Source organism: Borostomias antarcticus (assembly GCF_949987555.1).
Source record: "Borostomias antarcticus genome assembly, chromosome: 10".
Classification (NCBI taxonomy): domain Eukaryota; kingdom Metazoa; phylum Chordata; class Actinopteri; order Stomiiformes; family Stomiidae; genus Borostomias; species Borostomias antarcticus.
In genome coordinates this window covers 13,949,589-13,969,643 of record NC_140243.1, presented here as the reverse complement: position 1 = coordinate 13,969,643, position 20,055 = coordinate 13,949,589, and the positions used below count along the sequence as shown (strand labels likewise).

The window sequence follows — 20,055 nt, the reverse complement described above, 5'->3', positions numbered from 1 at the left end:
CGATAGATAAAGGTTAAATATATATATATATATATATATATATATATATATATTAAAAAGACAGAACCCAGCTCATCAGATACTTGCTCAGAACCAGAGGAGAAAGGACAACAGTTCAGCAACAACAGGAGAAAATGTGCAGAGTAAACATGTTGTCCCCCACCCATGATGCATGTTCCTTTGTGGTAACAGGTGCACACTAGACGGTGGATTTTCACTCCCGTACCAGGCCATTCACACCAAAAAAATCCCGTCCCGTCCCATGACAGAGTAAAAAAATGAATTCTGTCTCGTCCCGATCCCGGGAAAATGACAGGAATGTACGGAAGAGCATTAGGGCCAACAACTGAGTTTATTATTTTTTTAAGCTTCTGAGTTTAAAGTCAGAATTTCTGACTTTAAAGTCAGAATTTCTGAGAAAAAAGTCTGAAATAACTTCTGAGATTAAAGTCAGAATTTCTGAGATTAAAGTCAGAATTTCTGAGAAAAAAAGTCAGAATTTCTGACTTTAAAGTCAGAATTTCTAAGAAAAAAAGTCAGAAATAACTTCTGAGATTAAAGTCAGAATTTCTGAGAAAAAAGTCAGAATTTCTGACTTTAAACTCAGAAGCTTTAAAAAAAAAAAAAAAAAAAAACTCAGCTGTTGGCCCTAATGCTCTTCCGTAGGAATGACTCCCACTCCCATCCCGTTTTTTTTCCCTCTTTTTGTGCGTTGGCTTTAAGCCAGCGCACCTAGAAGAGCCAATGTCGGGTTGTAAGTATGTCCTGGCGTTGTTGACCTGCAGTTCTGTCGCTACCCAGAACATCAAAACAAAAGACTATGACACCATTGGTTATCAAGAGCTCTGGTGGCCTAGTGGTTAAGGAGCTAGTCTGCCTTGCTAAAACTGCGAGTTCAAGACCCACAAAAACTCATGGGTTCAAAACTAGTGTTGTGGGCAGTTTTTTGTCACTGGATGTTATAGAAGCTATGTAAAAATGTGTTACCTGTTGGTTGTTTGTCAATTATTGAATTTATGTGCAGTAATTGAACATTTGAAATACTCCTGTTTTGAAATTATACCTACAATATGTGTCTCACTAATTACCCATTATATATAGACCCTTTTACTGTTGGTAAACAATTAAGTGTGCGCATTTTGGCAACAAAAGAATGAACTACGGATGCCACCAGGTCCAGATCAATCAAATACATCTATTGACCGGTGTCATTATAGTGATGCGTGCGCAATATCGAAACAGGATGATGACGTTGCACAGATTATGTTATAGACAGTCTGCGCATTTTGCCAACAAAAGAATGAACTACGGATACCACCAGGTCCATCAGTCAAATGCATTCATTCTATTGACCTGGTGGTGCTATGTCAGTTATTGAATTCATGTGGTAGAGCCATCGCCCATAAATAAACGAGTATGGGTCATATTTGTTTAGACCCTTTTACAGCCTACGTCAGCCCAAATATGTGCACGTAATCGTGAAAGGGCTCTGGTGGCCTAGTGGTTAAGGAGCTAGTCTGCCATGCTGAAACTGTGAGTTTAAGACCCACAAAACATGTGGGTTCAACAACTGGTGTTGAGATCAACTCCAGCTGCTAAGATCAACCTGTACTAACACATTCTGAGAATACAATAAGAGTAAGGGCAGGGTGGATATTGTTGCAGTATGTCTCATGAACAAGCTTACTCAGCATGCCCACAGTGATTGGCTGATAGGCAATGAGTCATTTCAACACAGAAATAATACGGTAGCCTAGACCTGTCATATTCAAATAAGATTCTAAAATAAAAAAAATAAAATAAAAATGAAAATAGGCTATGTGTCACTGATTAAAAATGAAACCAAGAAGAATATAGTCAGTTCAGCTGATTGCCGCCTCTAATTGTACATGTCTGCATCTCGTAAAATTAGTGGATATGCAAACATATAAGCAGCCTTTCAATGGATTAAAGTTATAATAGCCTATGGCTGATAATGACTGTGACTATACCGGAACAAAATCCAAACTGGATGCAAGAATAGCTATTTGCCCAATTAGTGAATGAACATTTAGAACATTTAGAGTTGGGATAACTTCCATGACCAAACAAAGCATGGGAATATGCATGCAAATAAATGATGTACGCAACACCAATGGCTGTGGGAAACACTGGAATTATTTGCAATGGGCATGATTGCAGAATTCAAGCAACAAAGCAGTTGCCACAGGTAGACATTCATTTCGGACTGTTCCCCATGGATTTACCGTCTAGCAAAAGAGCAACTGTTGTGAAGATCTCCAGACATTCCAGAGGCAGGGTTGGGAAGGTTACTTTTAAAAAGTAATCCCTTACAGTTACAAGTTACTTGTGAAAAATTGTAGTCAGTAACGTAATCCGATTACCACAATTTAGAAGTAAAGTAAGGGATTACTTTCAGTTACTTTTGGATTACTTTAAATAAAATGTACTGTGTATTTCACCAGATATAAAATGTACTGTGTATTTCACCAGAAATCCTACATTATTTATTCTTTTTCTGTGTTCTAGAGCTGACAACAACGTGTCTTGCCTTGGGTAGTTAATTGCAGTCTGCAAAACACGACACTCGTTGCTAATGTAGCTAACGTTAGGTGTAAACGTCGGAGCCAGCTCTAAACTTCAGCTCTAATGCATTCTAAGCAGCTGTGATTGGCGCTATTCAGCTATACAGCTTGCTAGTGGACACACAGCCTTATATAGTATGGATAAAGCACCCACTGACCAGTTTTCCGAAGCAGTTAGTTATAGCTCTTGAATAATGGTGCGTTCGTTTATAACTGGGATGGCAAATTGCGACTTGTTACTAGGAATGATTCAATAAAACGCTGCATGAACTCGCACTTCCTCGTCGCAAATTCGGATGTTTCTCAGCCTCCAGTTGCCGGCTGATGTCAATATCATATCATATCATCATCGTATCATTCGCTATAGCTCGAATGCAAACAGGTCGGAGGTAGGTATTTGCCACTTGCGACTTGCCACCTCCGACCACAACAGCTATTTTGTAAAACTGATGAGGAGGCGAGGGTGATTGTAATCACGCCTGTTCCCGTTACTATGCAAATGTAACTGTAATCTGGATTACATATTTTAAATTGTACTGTAACGGATTACAGTTACTGTTTTTTTGTAATCTGATTACGTAACATGTAATCCGTTACTCCCCAACCCTGTCCAGAGGACATCGCAGATACCTCCTTCCGCCAACTACAGCACTGCTGGACAGCACTACAGCGCAAGAGCACATCCATCATCATCAGCCTGTCATCACCCGGTCATCACCCCACATTCAAACTCACCCTACAATCGACCAACAAACTAGTACCATTAGTTAGTATATAGATTTAGGATTGTGTTGTGTTTATTTTGTTTTATTATTAAATTGTTTATTATTGTTTCCCTTGCCCCTCTAGATATTCTTGTCCAAGTTAATTGATAAGGCCATAATAGGGCCACTAGGTGATGTTGGCCAGCCTGTTTAGTTTAGTTAAGTAGTTAAAGTATTCGTTTAGATATAATATAGGATTACAGTCCCCTTATTTTGTGGCCTTTTGCCCACTGAAATGTCAGTGGAGTGAATGTAGGTGAAATGTAGGTGAATGTAGGTGAAATTCACTTCCTAATCCGAAGCCCCCCCAAAAAAGTGGATAGTCACTGTTGCACTCTCTAAGTAGGCCTACATTTTGTTATTTACATAAAAAAAACTATGCTTGGTGTCTCAGTAAAAGTATTTGCAGATGTTCCAGGATGTTGCCGCTGGGGTGGGGGACAAGGAGTGGAAGCATTATATTTTCTTCATGAATATGAAAATATGAAAGGTCTTAAGAGTTTTTCATTTCATGTGGATTCAACTCCCAGAGCTCTAAGCTCTGTGTGATAAGTAGAAGGAGCCCAGAGCATTTTCTTTCAATTAAATCCAGAAGACCGCACAAATGACGAGTGCAAATGGCTACTGCACCTGACCTCAGCTAGTCTCACACACACACACACACACACACACACACACACACACACACACACACACACACACACACACACACACACACACACACACACACACACACACATTAGCCATTGCTACTGCACCTGACCTCGGCTAGTCTGGCTCCACAGCATGGACAGACATATTTTCTCACTCCAGTTAAAGTCATTTCTTTTGTCTCCAGTCATCAAGGTTCACACGCACGCACACACATTCTCTCTCTCTCGTTCACCCTCTCTCTCTCACGCACCCGCATGATTTCCTTCATCTCTCTCTCTCTCTCTCTCTCTCACACACACACACACACACACACACACACACACACACACACACACACACACACACACACACACACACACACACACACACACACTCGTCGAGCAGCCCCTCTGCCTGCCGCTGTGCAGACTCAGTCATTACCATAAAGAAAGTTCATTTTTCCAGTAGATTTAACACCGTGAGTCTATCATAGCCATGGAGGCACAATGCAGATAGAGGTAATTATTCTGCCATGCTGATATAATAATGTATATGTAAATGTACAGCTGTGGAAATGGTTGTTTCAATCAGAGATGCCCTGGGATGACTCCTGTATTGGGGTCAAATGTTCTAATATTCATAAAACACGTTTGTGTTATCAACAGAGGGAGGATAAAGCTCCACACTGAAATTAGAGATCTTCTTAAACTAGTTCAGCGACTCTCTCACAGAACGATCAAACTCTTACTATTTACAGCAAATATAGGCTACTGCAGGCTATGTATATACCAAAATGATGAGTACAGTTAAATGAAACCATCGCTCTTAAGTCAAGTGCGAGCATTCATAACGCATATTTAATTTGCCTGATCTTTGTGCGATAGCTCTGTTCCTATAGTCGCATAGTACTCAAGGATAGCCTGCTCAGTGGCGAGAGCTTGTTCAGTCCTCATTTAGCCTACGCACTGCGAGCTCAGTGATAACGGAGTTGCGCTCGGCGGTGCAACACCTCTCCTCCTCTCCTCCCTCGGACTTCAACCAAAGCAAAACGGAGTGGAAACCATCAACGGGAGAAACTTTTTAAACATTTTACCTCCGACTCAAATAAAATTTTAGCTGATTTTTTTCTTCATTTTTATTATTGAAATGCCACTGACTAAAGGAAACACCCCAGCAAACATGCGGACGTTGAAACAACGTTAATATGACGTAATTTTTCGACGCCGAAAAACGGTCCCTGGACGGTGCAGAACGTAGGTTGAAATGACGTCATTTCCAGGACGTCATCTCGACGTCGGAACTTCGACGTCCAATTCTAGTCCAAATGTGGTCGTTCCTACGTCAAGGTGACGTCAAAATGACCTCTGCTTCTAGTCCAAATGTGGTCGTTTCTACGTCAAGGTGACGTCAAAATGACCTCTGCTTCTAGTCCAAATGTGGTCATTTGTACGTCTATTCTACATCCAGGTGACATCATGACCTCTGCTTCTAGTCCAAATGTGGTCGTTTCTACGTCTATTCTACGTCAAGGTGACGTCAACATGACCTCTGCTTGTAGTCCAAATATCGTCATTTGTACGTCTTTTCTACGTCCTTTAAAAAACTTAAGACGTCAATTAACATTGCAATGTAAAATGATCAGTAAAAGGAGCCACTGTCTGAAAACAAGTAGTTTTGCACAGAGCTCTGTGCAAAATTCTACTTGTTTTCAGACAGTGGCTCCTTTTACTGATTATTTAACATTGCAATGTTAATTAATTGTAAACACATTTGAATGCTACTAAGCAAAATGAACTAACATACACCTCTGAAGAACTGGGATTACAGTTATGCACATTAACAAATACAATTACATCCACACATTAAAGCACCAGTTTCTTAACTTATATTTATTTACCAAAAATATTAGCAACCAGAACTGTACAGAACATTTAGAATAGTAAAAAAAAATATTTTCCTTTCTAATATAAAGTGCACCACAAATAAACGTGCTCCTGCTCAATCATATAAATGAGAAAAGAGAAGCTTTTTCAAGAGAACACAGATGCTCCTAAATAAATAAAAAATGTAGGAGCACTGAAAATGTATCGATTCAACAAAAAAAGCCAGATTGAAAGGAAAACGGAGCGAGTGTGCATGTGAGAGTGTGAGTGCATGAGTGTGTGCATGCGAACACAGAGTGCGAACACAGAGAGAGAGTGCGAACACACACACACACACACACACACAGAGAGAGAGTGCGAACACACACACGAGAGAGAGAGAGAGAGAGCGAACACACACACACGAGAGAGAGAGAGAGAACACAGAGAGAGAGTGCGAACACACACACGAGAGAGAGAGAGAGCGCGAACACACACACACACGAGAGAGAGAGAGAGAGAGAGAGAGAGCGAACACAAGTGCGAACACACACACACACAGAGAGAGAGCGAACACACACACACGAGAGAGAGAGAGCGAACACAGAGTGCGAACACACACACACACACACACAGAGTGCGAACACACACACACACGAGAGAGAGAGAGAGAGAGAATGTGATAGTACGAACACACACACACACGAGAGAGAGAGAGAGAGAGAGAGAGAGCGAACACAAGTGCGAACACACACACACACAGAGAGAGAGCGAACACACACACACGAGAGAGAGAGAGCGAACACAGAGTGCGAACACACACACACACACACACAGAGTGCGAACACACACACACACGAGAGAGAGAGAGAGAGAGAATGTGATAGTATGAGTGTGCATGTGAACATGGAAAGATGATCAAGAGGGTGTCATGGTTCAGTCCTCAGTGCCTGGTCCTTGGCCCCCCTTCCTTTGTTTAGCGTGTTTGAGGTGTTCCCCAACATACTGCTTTATCTCCTCCTCTTTGGCTGTTGGCTGTGCCTGCAGGACTGCGTCTGCATATAGAATAAGAAATCAAATGTGAAAAGGCATGATGCATTGTACATCCACAGCTAGTACCTCCACAACTAGTAGTAATGTAATTTCTACACCTAACCAGCACAATATTTAAAATGTTATCTCCAACTACAGGTAGACAGTTGGCATTATTTTGTCGTCAACAGGGGAGTAAATGTTTTGCCAATGGAACAGGTTAGGGGTGCTAGTTCTCTTATTCTAATTTGCTCCTACTATACATGAAATATGAGCCGGCTTACCTTTTGTTGCTCGAAACAGTGCAGTGTCGATAAAGGGCCGCTTCTTCCCCCCCGACCCTCTTAAGTTGAATTTCGTCATCAGCCAGTTGCTCATGAGCCTGAAGAAAAACAAAATTACATACATTAAAGATTAGGATGTATGATTTTTTGTAAACATGGCATGGAATTATCAGTACACGCTTTCATCTCATCTAGGTTAGACTACTGTACTTCACTATTCCCCTGTCTCACTAAATCATCCATAGACCAACTTCAACGTGTCCAAAATGCTGCTGCAAGACTAATCACCAGGTCAAAAAAAATCACTCTTATCACTATATTGGCTCCCCATATCCGCCAGGATCCAGTTCAAGGTCCTGGTGGTCACATTTAGAGCCCTCCACCACCAAGCCCCGCCCTACATCACCGAACTGCTGCGCCCCTACACTCCCTCCAGATCTCTTAGGTCCTCTAACCAGGAGCTTCTGGGGGTCCCCGGGACCAAGCTCAAGACAAAAGGGGACAGAGCTTTTGGGGCCTCGGCCCCCAAACTCTGGAACGCTCTCCCTCAACACGAGAGACCTGCAGTCCGAGGCCCAGTTTAAAAAACATCTAAAAACCCACCTGTTCACTCAGGTCGGGCCCTAGTAAATCCATGTGATCATTGGTGTCTACGCTGCTATTTGTCAGACTGTCCCTGTTTTTTGCACTTGAATGTATTTATTCTTTGTGTTTGTAAGTTGAATGTTGCTCCCATACTGTATGTTTTTTGTCTTTTTCTACACTGTATTTTGCACTTTACTGCACTGTATTTTGCATGTGTTTTTTCTGCTCATGTACACTGTTACTATGTCTTTTTGTATTTGTAAGATTATTTTATCCGTTGCTCTGAAATACTGTACAGCACTCTGCATTCGCGCTGGGAGGGCGCTTTATAAATAAACTTTACTTACTTACTATCTTTTATACACGTCCTCCAGGCTAACACTTTAGCTCAAAACAAATATCAAACGTCACACACAGGCTATTTCTTATTATATGTTGAAACATTACCTGTTCAGAACTTTGTGGACGCATTCCTTCGTGTCCTTCCCCCCAATGCGAACGAGTCGCAGCACCTGTTGGAATAATTAAGTCCATGTAAACTTCAATATACTGCAGAAGACCATAAAAACCGTGTGCAGGTGCATATTATACTGCTTTATATGTGGTTAATTACTCTCTTGTAAAGGCTCTACCTACCAGGGTTTTGAAGGCTTCTTCATCACCAAGGCGTAGCTCCTCTCTGTCGAACTCCTCCAGGCTGTCCATCGTGTGAACATGATGGGTGGAAGTCTGATGGGTGGAAGTCTCAGGTTCTGCTCTCGCAATTCTGCGCACCTCCTGCCGGATTTCTGCCAATATCGCTAAGGACTTCTGGTATACTGAAAAAAATGACAAACATGTATATTAACACAAATAAATATTCACATTAATAGATATAACCCTACAATGATACAAAGCACTGCTGTTTGAAGTGCAGTTTGTGTCCTGATAGGAGATGGGACAACAACTGAGGGAATATTTAAGGAGAGAAAAGGCAGGTGAGAGGCTTCCAAATTATAAGTGTCCCCCAGTGTTCTTGGCCAGTGACCTGTCCCCCTTGAAATAGCTCAGAACTTACCTCCTGTTGGCATAGGGAACCGGCCCCTCTGTGACTCCCCAGTCTCCACTGCTGGTATAAGAAGAAAGGTATTTTGTATTCAAACTACCCAAGACACAGATGACCATGCATTAGCTGAGAAATACAAAGTCTGGCATAACTGTAACCAATACTATTTGTCTAATTATAAAGGCATTGATTACTTGAACTCACCATGCCTGACTGTATCCCTGGATTTTTCACGTCTGGACGTCTGGCTGTGGGACGTTTGGCTGTGGGACGTCTGGCTGTGGGACGTCTGGCTGTGGGACGTCTGGCTGTGGGACGTCTGGCTGTGGGACGTCTGGCTGTGGGACGTCTGGCTGTGGGACCTGCTGGGAACTCTGGACCGAACACTAGAGTGCGTGGAGTCACTGGAGTCTTGGCTGGGACTGTAGCCAGCCCTTTGCGACTTACAATACTCCAATGCTGTTATAAGAAGAAAGGCATGCTTTATAAATTATAATTTATATTTTGTATTACAATTTCCACAAGAAACAGATGACCATGCGTTTGATGATAAATACCAGTGTGGCAAATTCTAACAAAATTGCACCAATTCTACTTTGTCTAATTATAAAGGCATTGATTACTTGAACTCACCACGGCTGGCTGTGTCCCTGCAGTCACTTCTGGACCTCAGACTGTGGGAGCTGTGATCGCGTCTGGACCGACTGTCGGACCCAGGATCCATGGTTCGGACAGAGTGTCTGGAGCTGGAGGATTGGCTGACACTGTGCCTGGACCTGTTGCTGGATCTAGACCTAGATGATTAGGGTTCAATATTTATTGGACATAATATATAACACAATGTCACACTGAGAAAAGAGCAACCCTTTTGGTTGGTTTTGGATGTTGACAATCACAACCAGTAACAAATATAGTTCAATGCCCCAGCTGTGGCTTAGGCCAAGCTCAAAGCTGTAGGAAATCACTATGCCAGTGTTGGCTGGAGAACAGCTAGAAGTCAGTACTGATGCTGTGCCCAACACTGTACCTGGAGCGATGAACGTCTTGCCTGGCCGATTTGGAAGGTTCTCTGCTGTAGCGTGGTCGGTGTGAGACTGGTGTGCCTCTGCAGTGCTTCCGAGGTGTGGGGGGTGTCGACATTGATCTATAATGTACTGCCTTCTTTTAGCCTGAGAAATACAAAAACACATTTTAGATTCAAAACATATGCCTTTGAAAACACAAGTGTGTTGCATATATACTCACCTGAACCTTCACTGCGCTGTGATCCTATTTCCAGGTCCGAGCGGGCAGACCTTGCAGCTCGATCAGACTCCATGTAATTGTCAACCATGCCATCCGGCTGGAATTCTTGTTCCTGGTAATCCGGCAGGACTGGGGAGTCTAAACAGAACATGAACACGATTAATACGTTTCAAAGTGTATAAATCTGTTGTGTGTGTGGGATGTCACCTCAGGGATAACCGTCTCTTAATGTACTGTGCCTGTATAATGCATTTTGTATTGTCTATATGACTGTGTTTTGAATTGTTATTTATTGGGGACTACGGATGGAATTTAGCAGCAAGCTAACTCCGGTATATTTACATGTTGAAGTACTTGTACACCTGTCCATGAATGTACACTGTCCCGTCACAATAAACTGAATTGAAACTGTTCCAAAATAATTCACAGGCATTATGACAGACACCATGATTTCAACTTTGTGCAACGGGAGATGTTTACTCACGTGGAGGACTGCTCTGAGAACTCTCTGCAGGCTCCACTGGGGGAGACGTGGCTGGTTTTTCTGAGTAAGAAACATAAGATCAGCTTGTTAATGTTTTCATGTTGCGTGTACCCAATACATTAATGTATCTTTTATAACAGCAATACTCACTAGCTGGAGGTTTTTGGCTGGACTGAATCTTCGATGGTGGGGCAGGGAATGGAGGCAGGTTCTTAACTATATAGATGCAACAAAGTAAAACATATCAAATACAAAGAAAATAGTTTGTAATTTCTTTTTCATATAGGACTTTAAATTGAATATATGAAGTTACCCTTCTTCCCCATGAAGTCCTCCTCATCAGATTCTGTTACAAAACAAGATATAAAACATGAATGGTCAACATGTGAGGCCCGTCTGTTAACACATTTCATCCTACTATAAATGCAGGTTCCCAACACAGGTCTCATTAACAAATTATGAGAAACATACCGAATGTCGCTACAAAATCATCCTGTTTTTTCTTTGTAGTTTTCCTCTTTCGTCTTCCTCCCTCTACCTCCTCATCCGGTTCTGCGTTGGTGGTGTAGTTGTACTCTCGACACTCAAGTATGTTATCTAAAAGTTATGGGTCAAAGGCAGATAAGAATGGTCCGTTACCCAGGAGGGACATTAAATTCAAATATGATCCAAGAATCCAAATAAGCTTAATATTTTAAGCTTAGAAATGTTACTATAATCCTTCCTGTGTAACGGACCATTCTTATCCGTCTTTGACCCTTATACAATTCAACTGTAAACATTGATTCTAAAATGCTGACTTGATTCTTGACAAAATTATAAAAAAAATAATGAATAAAACTTGCCTGAAGTTTTCTTTATCTTTTTCAACTTGTACTTCTGCCAGTCCTCCTCGGGTATCATTCGTGCCTTAATGGCCTTATCAAGGTGACCCTTCTTCATCTTCTTTGGCCATCTAACGACGTTGTTTGCTTCGTCTATCCAACAATGAGGAATTGTCTCCTCATACTCCTCTCCATTCTCCTCCACCCACACAGCCTTGCAATACATGACCTGAAAAGACGGCACACAAAAAATTATATTAACCATATATATCACCAAGCGTCCTGTTAGTAAAGGGCTAAGATAAGAATTACATATTTGTACGCCTCGGGTAGTGTGTTGGTTCAAATTACATGAGGCATTAAAGGGCCAGACCACCCTTAATACAAGTATATTTTTTTAAAATTCAAAATTTTCTGAGTTTGAAAAAACACAAAGTATGTCTCTAGCCCATTCCTGTGATTTATGATGATTTAAAAACACTCCCAAGAGACTTTTTTGCTTGGAAAATGCAGGTGATCGATGCTCTAGGAAGGCGCAGCTGAAAGAATAGATTCTAACCTTTAATATTCCAAACCATGTCGTTCAATACCATGGCGAAGTGGTAGGAGGACATAACCGTCTTCCTGCGGGAGGCAAGCCACCTTGCGGATCAGATCCTTTTCACGCAGTAGTTGTTTTTCCATCCTGCCCTGCCCATTCGTGCACACGATGTTTAGGAGATCTGAGCGACATGGTTTGTCAAATAATAGTGACGTGTGGCGCTGGTCCAAAATCTCACAGGCTAAAGTCCCATCTGCATTCTTCTGTCTAACAAAAGCAAATCTATTGTCCTTCAAAAGAAAACAACTGTCCTTCTCTTTAACAGAAACAATTGCTTTAGGATGCTTTTTGATAGTGTTCAATTGTGATTGTTCAATTTCGGCCAAACGCCTGGTGACTTGTTCGAGAGGACTTCTCCCACTCCTCACGTGTTTCTTGATTTGCTGCAGGTAGTTTTCAAAAGGAAAACTGGAGATGTCATTTAACGAACAGTGGAAGTGGCTGACATCTTCATGGAGATGTATTAGTCCATGCACATTGTATACAGAAAAGCTGTCGCCATAAAGGGCAGGACAGCACTCGACAAAGTGTTTAATTAGCTGTTGAGCATATTCTAGGAAACCATTCCTAGTCTCCTCCTCTGCCTCTAGCATTATCGACATGGCTATCGTCAAGGACAAGAAATGGTGGTATGTTTCCTTGGACAACACCTTTTTTAGTACCACTGGTCCTGTGTATAGCAAAAATTAGGAACCTTTTAGCTTAGGAAAGGCGTAATCCCCTTTTCCAACCCGTAGTAACTGTACTGCCCCCCACATTTGTCTATAGTGGAATTTTGGTTTGGTGTTTTACGAAGTGTTCTAAAATCTTTAGGCAATAGGTGACCTTGCTTTCTCAATATGGACATTAATTCATTCCCTGCTCTATTTGTCACTTTGTTTTTTGAGGCCCACTCAAGGTTTTTGAGGCCCACTTTCTCAAGTCATCTTCAAAGCTGATAGCTACTTCAACATCATCAACATCATCTACTTCCATTTCTGAGTCACTAGACAATTCCTTTTCCGAGTCACTATATTCTATGACTGTGTCAGAACTATCCAGGGTCCCAGGTTTACTGTTTGGAGTCACAGGGACATTGTCAATATGAGTCCCAGGCATATCGTCACTATCAGAATGATTTTCATGTAGAAACTCATCCAAGTCTCGCTGGCGTTTTCGCCAGACTCTCATGTATGCAGCCATCTGAAAACACAGACGGGAGTCTACATAAGTTTAGTTTAACAGTATATTTGAAAGGACAGGAAAATCTGATGTGCTAAGTCTTGTACCTTGTTTGGTTGGCTTCAGTCTTCACAGACGGCGGCGGCCCTTCAGCTGGCGCTGCGGCGGTCCTTCACAGACGGCGGCTATATATCTAAGCTGAGAGAGAGAGAGAGAGAGAGTTGCTGATATCCATGAGGTTGTGCTCCATTCTTTGAAATCTCTGGAAGAACCTCAACTGTCAGAATATTCTCCCAATAAACGAGTGACCACAGCACGGCATGCCTAAAATTTGACTTGACAGTCTGAACAACGGCGCTAAACACGCACTAGATATTTGAATACACCCTGAAATTAAGGAAAATCAAAGACAAAACTGAGCACAATCTAAATGGACATGTCTCGTATAATATAACAATTGATGGCTTATCCATCAACCAAGATTAGCTAGCCATCACAAAAGCTGTATTAGCAGGATAGAAGCACAATATAGCTAGACAATCCAAGGTCAATCTTTGCCATCCTACATAAATATCAAACGCTCGTATGTTCGGTTTAGGCTGTCTGATAGCTCAATGCTAGCTTGCTAAGTCTCCCGCGCTAGCCCGCCCGCGCTAGCCCGCGCTAGCCCGCGCTAGCCCGCGCTAGCCCGCGCTAGCCCGCACTAGCCCGCACTAGCCCGCGCCCTAATCTAGCTAGAGCCTAACAGTGTATTGTGTCTCACCTCACTCAATATAAACTCAATATTTGCCATCCAACATACTGTTTCCACCCAGCTCGCTAGCGCTAGCTAAAGCTGGAGCTCGTGCTAGTTAGCTGTTGAACTAGCTAGCTAGTAGAAACAGCTCGAGCGAGCCTCGTGCTCTCCTCAGACATCTCACAAAAGCTCAAGAAGTTTAGACAACGGAAATAAATCCAAGTAGCCAAGCCAACATTACAATTTACGACAAAACGCGAAAGTTAACCAACCATCATGGCGACAGAGTAATTTACAAAAGCACTCTTGAACAAACACTTACTGGAGGCTGTCCTGAGGGAAAACACAGATGCGTGGACTTTCCGTGGTTTTAGCTCAAATCAACCGGAAAAGGATCACGTTACTCCTTCTTCTTCTTCTTCTGCACAGCTTGAATGTGAATTCAATACCGCCACCTACTGTAGGTCGACCAATTCTAACCTGTCAGTAGCCTAAATACAGTGTAATCTTTGTTTTATGTTCATTACTCACAGGTTGGAAAATTAGGGCTTTATTTGTAGGCATATTTTAATCATTATTTTTATTAGGCTTAGACTGTAAATCTTAATACAGAGAAAGAATGTGCCTACATATAATTATCAATGAACAGCCCTCCATCTTCCGTTTCACAGTGTATCATCATTATGATTATTATTATGATTAGTAGTAGCCTAATAGTAGTAAGAAGTGTTTTTGTGTTATGTTTTTCATAACAAGAAATATATACGTCCATATAACGTCACCAGAAATGACCAAGCCAGACGTCAAAATATTGAACGGGATTTCAACGTCAATAGGACGTCGGTCTATGACGTCGTTTTTTTCGTCAGGTTGAAAACAGGTTGAATTCAGGTCACTGACGGACGGACGGGAAAACAACCCTATTTCAACCGGAAATCGACGTCGAATGTTTAGTGGGACGGGGCTGTTATTTTGGGTAAAGTAGGCTAAGTTTTTAGAAAAACGAGCATTTCGTTTTGGAACGGATTCCTGACTTTTGTGAGACTTGACTTGGAATGCTTGTCAAGGTCTCACAACAATAACTTCCTCAGTGAAGTGGACATAGCCTATCTCTCAGCCATGGAAAATGTTACGTCAACTCAAGATAACCAGACCCTTGACGTGTGGACTGATTACAGTATGGAATACAAAGTGGCCAGCATAGTGCTGGTGACCCTTATATGTGGGATCGGGATAGTCGGCAACGTTATGGTGATACTGGTGGTCCTTACCACCAAACACATGCGGACGCCCACCAACTGTTATCTGGTCAGCCTGGCCGTCGCTGACCTAATGGTCCTAACGGCGGCGGGACTACCGAATATCACGGAGAGTCTCTACAGTGAATGGGTGTACGGCTATGTCGGCTGTCTCGGTATAACTTACTTTCAGTACCTAGGCATTAACGCGTCCTCGTGCTCCATCACCGCCTTCACCATAGAGCGCTACATCGCCATATGCCACCCGATAAAAGCACAGTTTCTGTGCACGCTCTCCAGGGCGAAGAGAATCATCATGGTGGTTTGGACCTTCACATCTCTCTACAGCGTCATGTGGTTTTACCTGTCCGACATTCAAGAGCACATTTATGACAACAACGTTACCCTGCACACGTGCGGCTACAAAGTGTCCAGGAATCTCTACCTGCCTATTTATTTTACAGACTTCACCGTGTTCTACGTGCTGCCTCTCATACTGGCCACTGTTCTTTACGGACTGATCGCCAGGATCTTGTTTCTGAACCCGCTGCCGGCGGACCCCAAGGAGGAGAAGAAGTGGAAGAAAGAGTCGTGTAAAGGAACCCGGATGATGAGCACCAGGAACTCCTCCTGTAGCACCACCGCTGCATCCCGCAGACAGGTATGTTTCCTGGACTGAGTTTGACTGTCATGCGGGAGAGGGGGGTGAGAGAGAGAGAGAGAGAGAGAGAGAGAGAGAGAGAGAGAGAGAGAGAGAGAGAGAGAGAGAGAGAGAGAGAGAGAGAGAGAGAGAGAGAGAGAGAGAGAGAGAGGGTGGGGGGAAGAAGTGGGTAGCAAGTATTATGCATCATTAGCTGAGCTTTGGGAGCATTTGCGACTCAGGAGGATATCCAGAGCACACACCCAGAGCTCTATCCCGAGCACACCAAGAGCTCAGCCAATATACACACAGCTCACTGAGACCACTGGGCAGGTGTTTACGATCAGATTACTGGAGAGGAGTCCTGCTGGAATGAGGTTGGGGATGGGGAAGGTGTGGTTGCCTGAGGGGCAGCCAGGCTTACGTCAGCTGGGATGGTCTCAGGGATCAGCCCTCTTCTTCTTTCCTCCAGATAAAGCACATGATGGATGTGTGCCGGGTGCTCCGGAAGCCTTGCTAATATAGGTGGGTAACACACTCAGCTCAGCTGTCATCATGGGCAGATAGGGCCAACCTCTGACACACACATTGCTGAGTCTCGTAGCTTTAGAGCTTACAGTAATCCATACCACTTACATGGGACAATCCATACCACTTACCTAAGACCTAATAAATGTTTGATTACAGAAAAAAATAGAATGTAATCAGGGACCATGTCTAGATCTTTCCCTCCACCAATCCCACAGAGACGCATCACTGAAGAGAGAACCCACAACATCAATATGGACATTTTGTGGACAAAACTTTATTGCATTTGTAGTGCAATACAAACGTGATCACCTTCATGATTATTTTAATTAAATAACTCCAGGTTCTGGTGGGTTGCCCCCCCCCGTGCATATTAATAACAAGACAAGCCCACCCAACCAGTTCAGCTTATTCTCTATTCCTTCGGTTTTCTGCACATCAGACTGACTGACTGTATGACTGATAACAGTAGCATCCTGCAACAGTACGCATTCTGCATTCCAGGAAGTAACACAGAGAGGAGGTATTTTCATGCCTGGTGGGAGGAGAGGTTGAGATTCTATGGTGTGAGATAAAAGAGAAGCTTGCACTGTCCAGAATAAGCAGGTATGCTACAGAGGCTTAAGGTCAATGTATGCTTCATAAGAAGTGTCGTACGGCATGTCTCACACAACAATGTGGCAATCAGACACGTTCTGCATTTCATGCTTAACACTCTAGGCTGAAATACTCAACCTAGCCGACACTTACGTCATCTCTATGGTAACTATGCACAAGCATACTGTAGTTTTTATTTTATATTTTCTTTTAACAGTTTGTACAATTGCCTTTTCACAAGCTTTTATACAGCCAACCAATCAGACTATGCAATCTATGACGATGTCTGCAACCTCAATAAATATAAAGAAATCGATGCTCTCGATGCAAGGTAATTTAATAAACGGGCAACGTTTTTGGCCTTGCGGCCTTTGTCAAAGTCTTGACAAAGACAAGTCTTGAGTATTGGCGTCTGCAACCTTTGAAAATTCAGGAGATGCAAAACATGTCTCCCACACCAAAAATCTGATTTAAAGGTGTGAGATGTGTCATACGACACTTGTGTCACGTGTCAGACTACGAAGCACAAATTGACCTTTAATGGTATTCTATTAAATTATTCTCAACAGTGTGCATGGTTCTCTTCTTTTTTAATGTGGCCAGTGTTACAATGTCAAGTGTTTTATACAAATCTTCGTTGGACACATTTGAAAACAAGGTACAGTTGTGAACATGTAAACAACGTCTTTCCCATTTTTAACCACCCATACAACACCCACCTCTTTCCAACAATCCATCCCTCCACCCTCAACAAATACAACTACAAGATAAACAAAATTAAAAGATAATAATAAGAAATTAGAAAAATAAAATAAAATAAATAAACACAAAAAAAAACACAAAACAAGATAAATTACAATGAAAAGCTTCTAGTTCTTACTCAGATTCTGGCAAAGTCATGATGTTAACATAAGAATAGGGTTCCATATACAGTATGGTGAAATGTACAGTATCTGTATCTGTCAAACCTCTTATAGAGTATTTAAAAATTTCTAAGTGTAAAAAAGACAACAAGTCCTTCAGCCAGGTAGAGCCCAGAGGTAGAGCCCAGAGGGCTAGGACTCTTCCAGTGTAGTAAGATGTGTCTGCGTGCTACAAGAGATGCAAAAGCAACACTTGTCACAAGTGTCGCCTGTGCCTGGGACCAGCTTGCTTTAGTGAAATGAATCCTATGTAAGACTGAGCTGGATCAGAGAAAAACGAGCACATGAAGCACATGACATAGGTTCTCCTCTTTTTATACATACATCTGTCTGAGTACAGCACGCCGGAGGTTGACCCCTTCAGGAGGACTATGAGCACCTTGGTGCAGACTGCCCTCTCTGACCTTGGCATGTTGTGACGCCAGGTGACCAAAATGCTGTTGTGTTGCCAGTTGACCAAGATGAATGTGGTGGTGGTGGTTCTGTTCACTTGAGTTGGTGGATAGAATGTTTATAGATAGTTAGAAATCAGTCCACCAGGGTGAATTCAGTCTGCTTAAGGGTTATGGTTTGAGCTTTTGGGTCAGCCCACACTTCCAAATAAGGCCGTAGATTGGTCAGGGTTACTGATTGAATCTCAGAATGCACACATGGTTTGAACCACTCTACGGGAGAAGACACCCTCAACTCCAAGATGCTTTTTTTTTCTAAAGCTCTGGTGTCAAGTCCGACACCAAACCTTTACTTTAGAAGAGCCAAACAGTGGCTTACAAAGACGAGGTTTTCACAGAGGTCCAGATCTTCTTGTAGGAGAGGTGTGATTCACTACTCTTTTGATGTATGTGTTGCCAAGTACCTAAATATGCTGTTGCTGTGTTGCTAGGTGATTAAAAAGGCTGTTTATGTGTTGCCAAGGTTACCAAGATGCTGGCGGTGGTGGTGGTTCTGTTCGCCCTGCTGTGGATGCCCTACCGGACCCTGGTGGTGATCAACTCCTTCTTGGGGGACCGGGCATACCTGAACCTCTGGTTCCTGCTCTTCTGCCGCCTCTGCATTTACCTCAACAGCGCTGTCAACCCCGTCATCTACAACGCCATGTCCCAGAAGTTCCGCGCCGCCTTCCAGAAGCTGTGGCACTGTGGTGCCCCGCAGCGTGTGGAGAAGCCGGCGTCCTACAGCGTGGCCCTGACCTACAGCGTGATCAAGGAGACATCCAACGGGGAGAGCCCGGACCACTTCACCACAGAAATGGACGAACTGGCCACGCCCACTGAGCCGTTTCTGCCCAGCAACAAGAGGCTGTTGTTCGAGGACCTCGCATCATCTGGAAGGGTTGACCTCAGCTCTGCCTGACTGAAAACAAAATAGTCACAAAGCTAGGGCTGATCTGAGAGGACGCTTCAAAATAGACAGGTTCATTTGTACATTTGAAGTGTTGAAGTGCCAGCACACTTGTTTATTGCCTATTATGTCTATAGCCTATTTGAGGGGATCTACTCAAATAGAGTGGAGAAGAACATCACAATTTTCAACAACAACAACAACAAAAAACATACAAAACAGAAATGGCAAAAAATAAGTAGAAACTACCTTTATGTCCTTGAGCATGACAATGATTGTCCTCCCTCTATTAATCACGTGTCTCTGCACAAACAAAGCACAAATCTGAAGTGTAGTTGAAACATTGCGGCGTCCACACGCACACACACGCACACACGGTGTAGCAGGCTTTAGATACACAGGGCATTGTAATGCTTTCATGTAGGCCTGGCCGGGTGGTGTGTGTAGTACTCCATCAACATTGGCCATGCGAGACCTTTCCCCTGCGCCGGGGTTATACAACTGCTGTAGACCTGCGGGCAGCATGTTCCGTACCGCTGCCAAATAGTCCCAGCATGATACCCACCGCAGGGGTGGCAGACAGAGCCAGCACAGGCCACAGCCGCTGAACACACAGTAGAGACCGCTTTACCGTAGGTAATGCAAGAAGGCGACAGACGGCCCCGAATACCAGGAGGACTGTTTATTTGGCTAGGTGCGTGCCGTTGAACTGGTTCCAGTGTGCGAACCGGACACCGGCTCCCTTGAGAAGAGGAGTTCAACTGTCTTTTAGCTGCATGACTCTCTTCTGCCACCCCCCCCCCCACCCCACCCCACCCCGGCACCAAACTTTGTGGGCAGAATGATTGTATGATCTTCAAAGACAGAATTCAAAGACTGCAGCGGACTGCATTTCCGAGGTATTTGAGAGCTATTGTGATGCAAATATCACGCTACGTTTCCTGGGG

General features: G+C 43.1%; 2 protein-coding genes across 3 annotated transcripts; one reads left to right on the top strand and one right to left on the bottom strand.

Moving 5' to 3' along the window:
• Window positions 1-5,925: 5,925 nt before the first annotated feature.
• Window positions 5,926-11,104, bottom strand: LOC311314448 (uncharacterized protein). 2 transcript variants are annotated; one of them, XM_084444802.1, is made up of 13 exons: window positions 10,991-11,104; window positions 10,833-10,865; window positions 10,670-10,735; window positions 10,520-10,579; window positions 10,036-10,173; window positions 9,818-9,959; window positions 9,424-9,584; window positions 8,995-9,249; window positions 8,803-8,853; window positions 8,382-8,563; window positions 8,193-8,257; window positions 7,161-7,258; window positions 5,927-6,899 (listed from the first exon to the last, which is right to left on the bottom strand). In XM_084444802.1, the coding sequence occupies exons 6-13, from the start codon at window positions 9,928-9,930 to the stop codon at window positions 6,781-6,783; spliced, it is 1,044 nt and encodes a 347-aa protein (XP_084300928.1). In that variant the 5' UTR covers window positions 9,931-9,959; window positions 10,036-10,173; window positions 10,520-10,579; window positions 10,670-10,735; window positions 10,833-10,865; window positions 10,991-11,104; the 3' UTR covers window positions 5,927-6,780. The 2 variants fall into 2 exon arrangements, with proteins under 2 accessions (XP_084300929.1, XP_084300928.1); XM_084444803.1 differs by having other exon boundaries at window positions 5,926-6,899; window positions 8,803-8,850; window positions 9,818-10,173.
• A 3,856-nt stretch (window positions 11,105-14,960) lies between these two features.
• Window positions 14,961-19,120, top strand: trhra (thyrotropin-releasing hormone receptor a; the record flags this gene model as incomplete). Its single annotated transcript, XM_084445001.1, has 2 exons — window positions 14,961-15,740; window positions 18,683-19,120. The coding sequence occupies 2 exons, from the start codon at window positions 14,961-14,963 to the stop codon at window positions 19,118-19,120; spliced, it is 1,218 nt and encodes a 405-aa protein (XP_084301127.1).
• Between the last annotated feature and the right edge of the window lie 935 nt (window positions 19,121-20,055).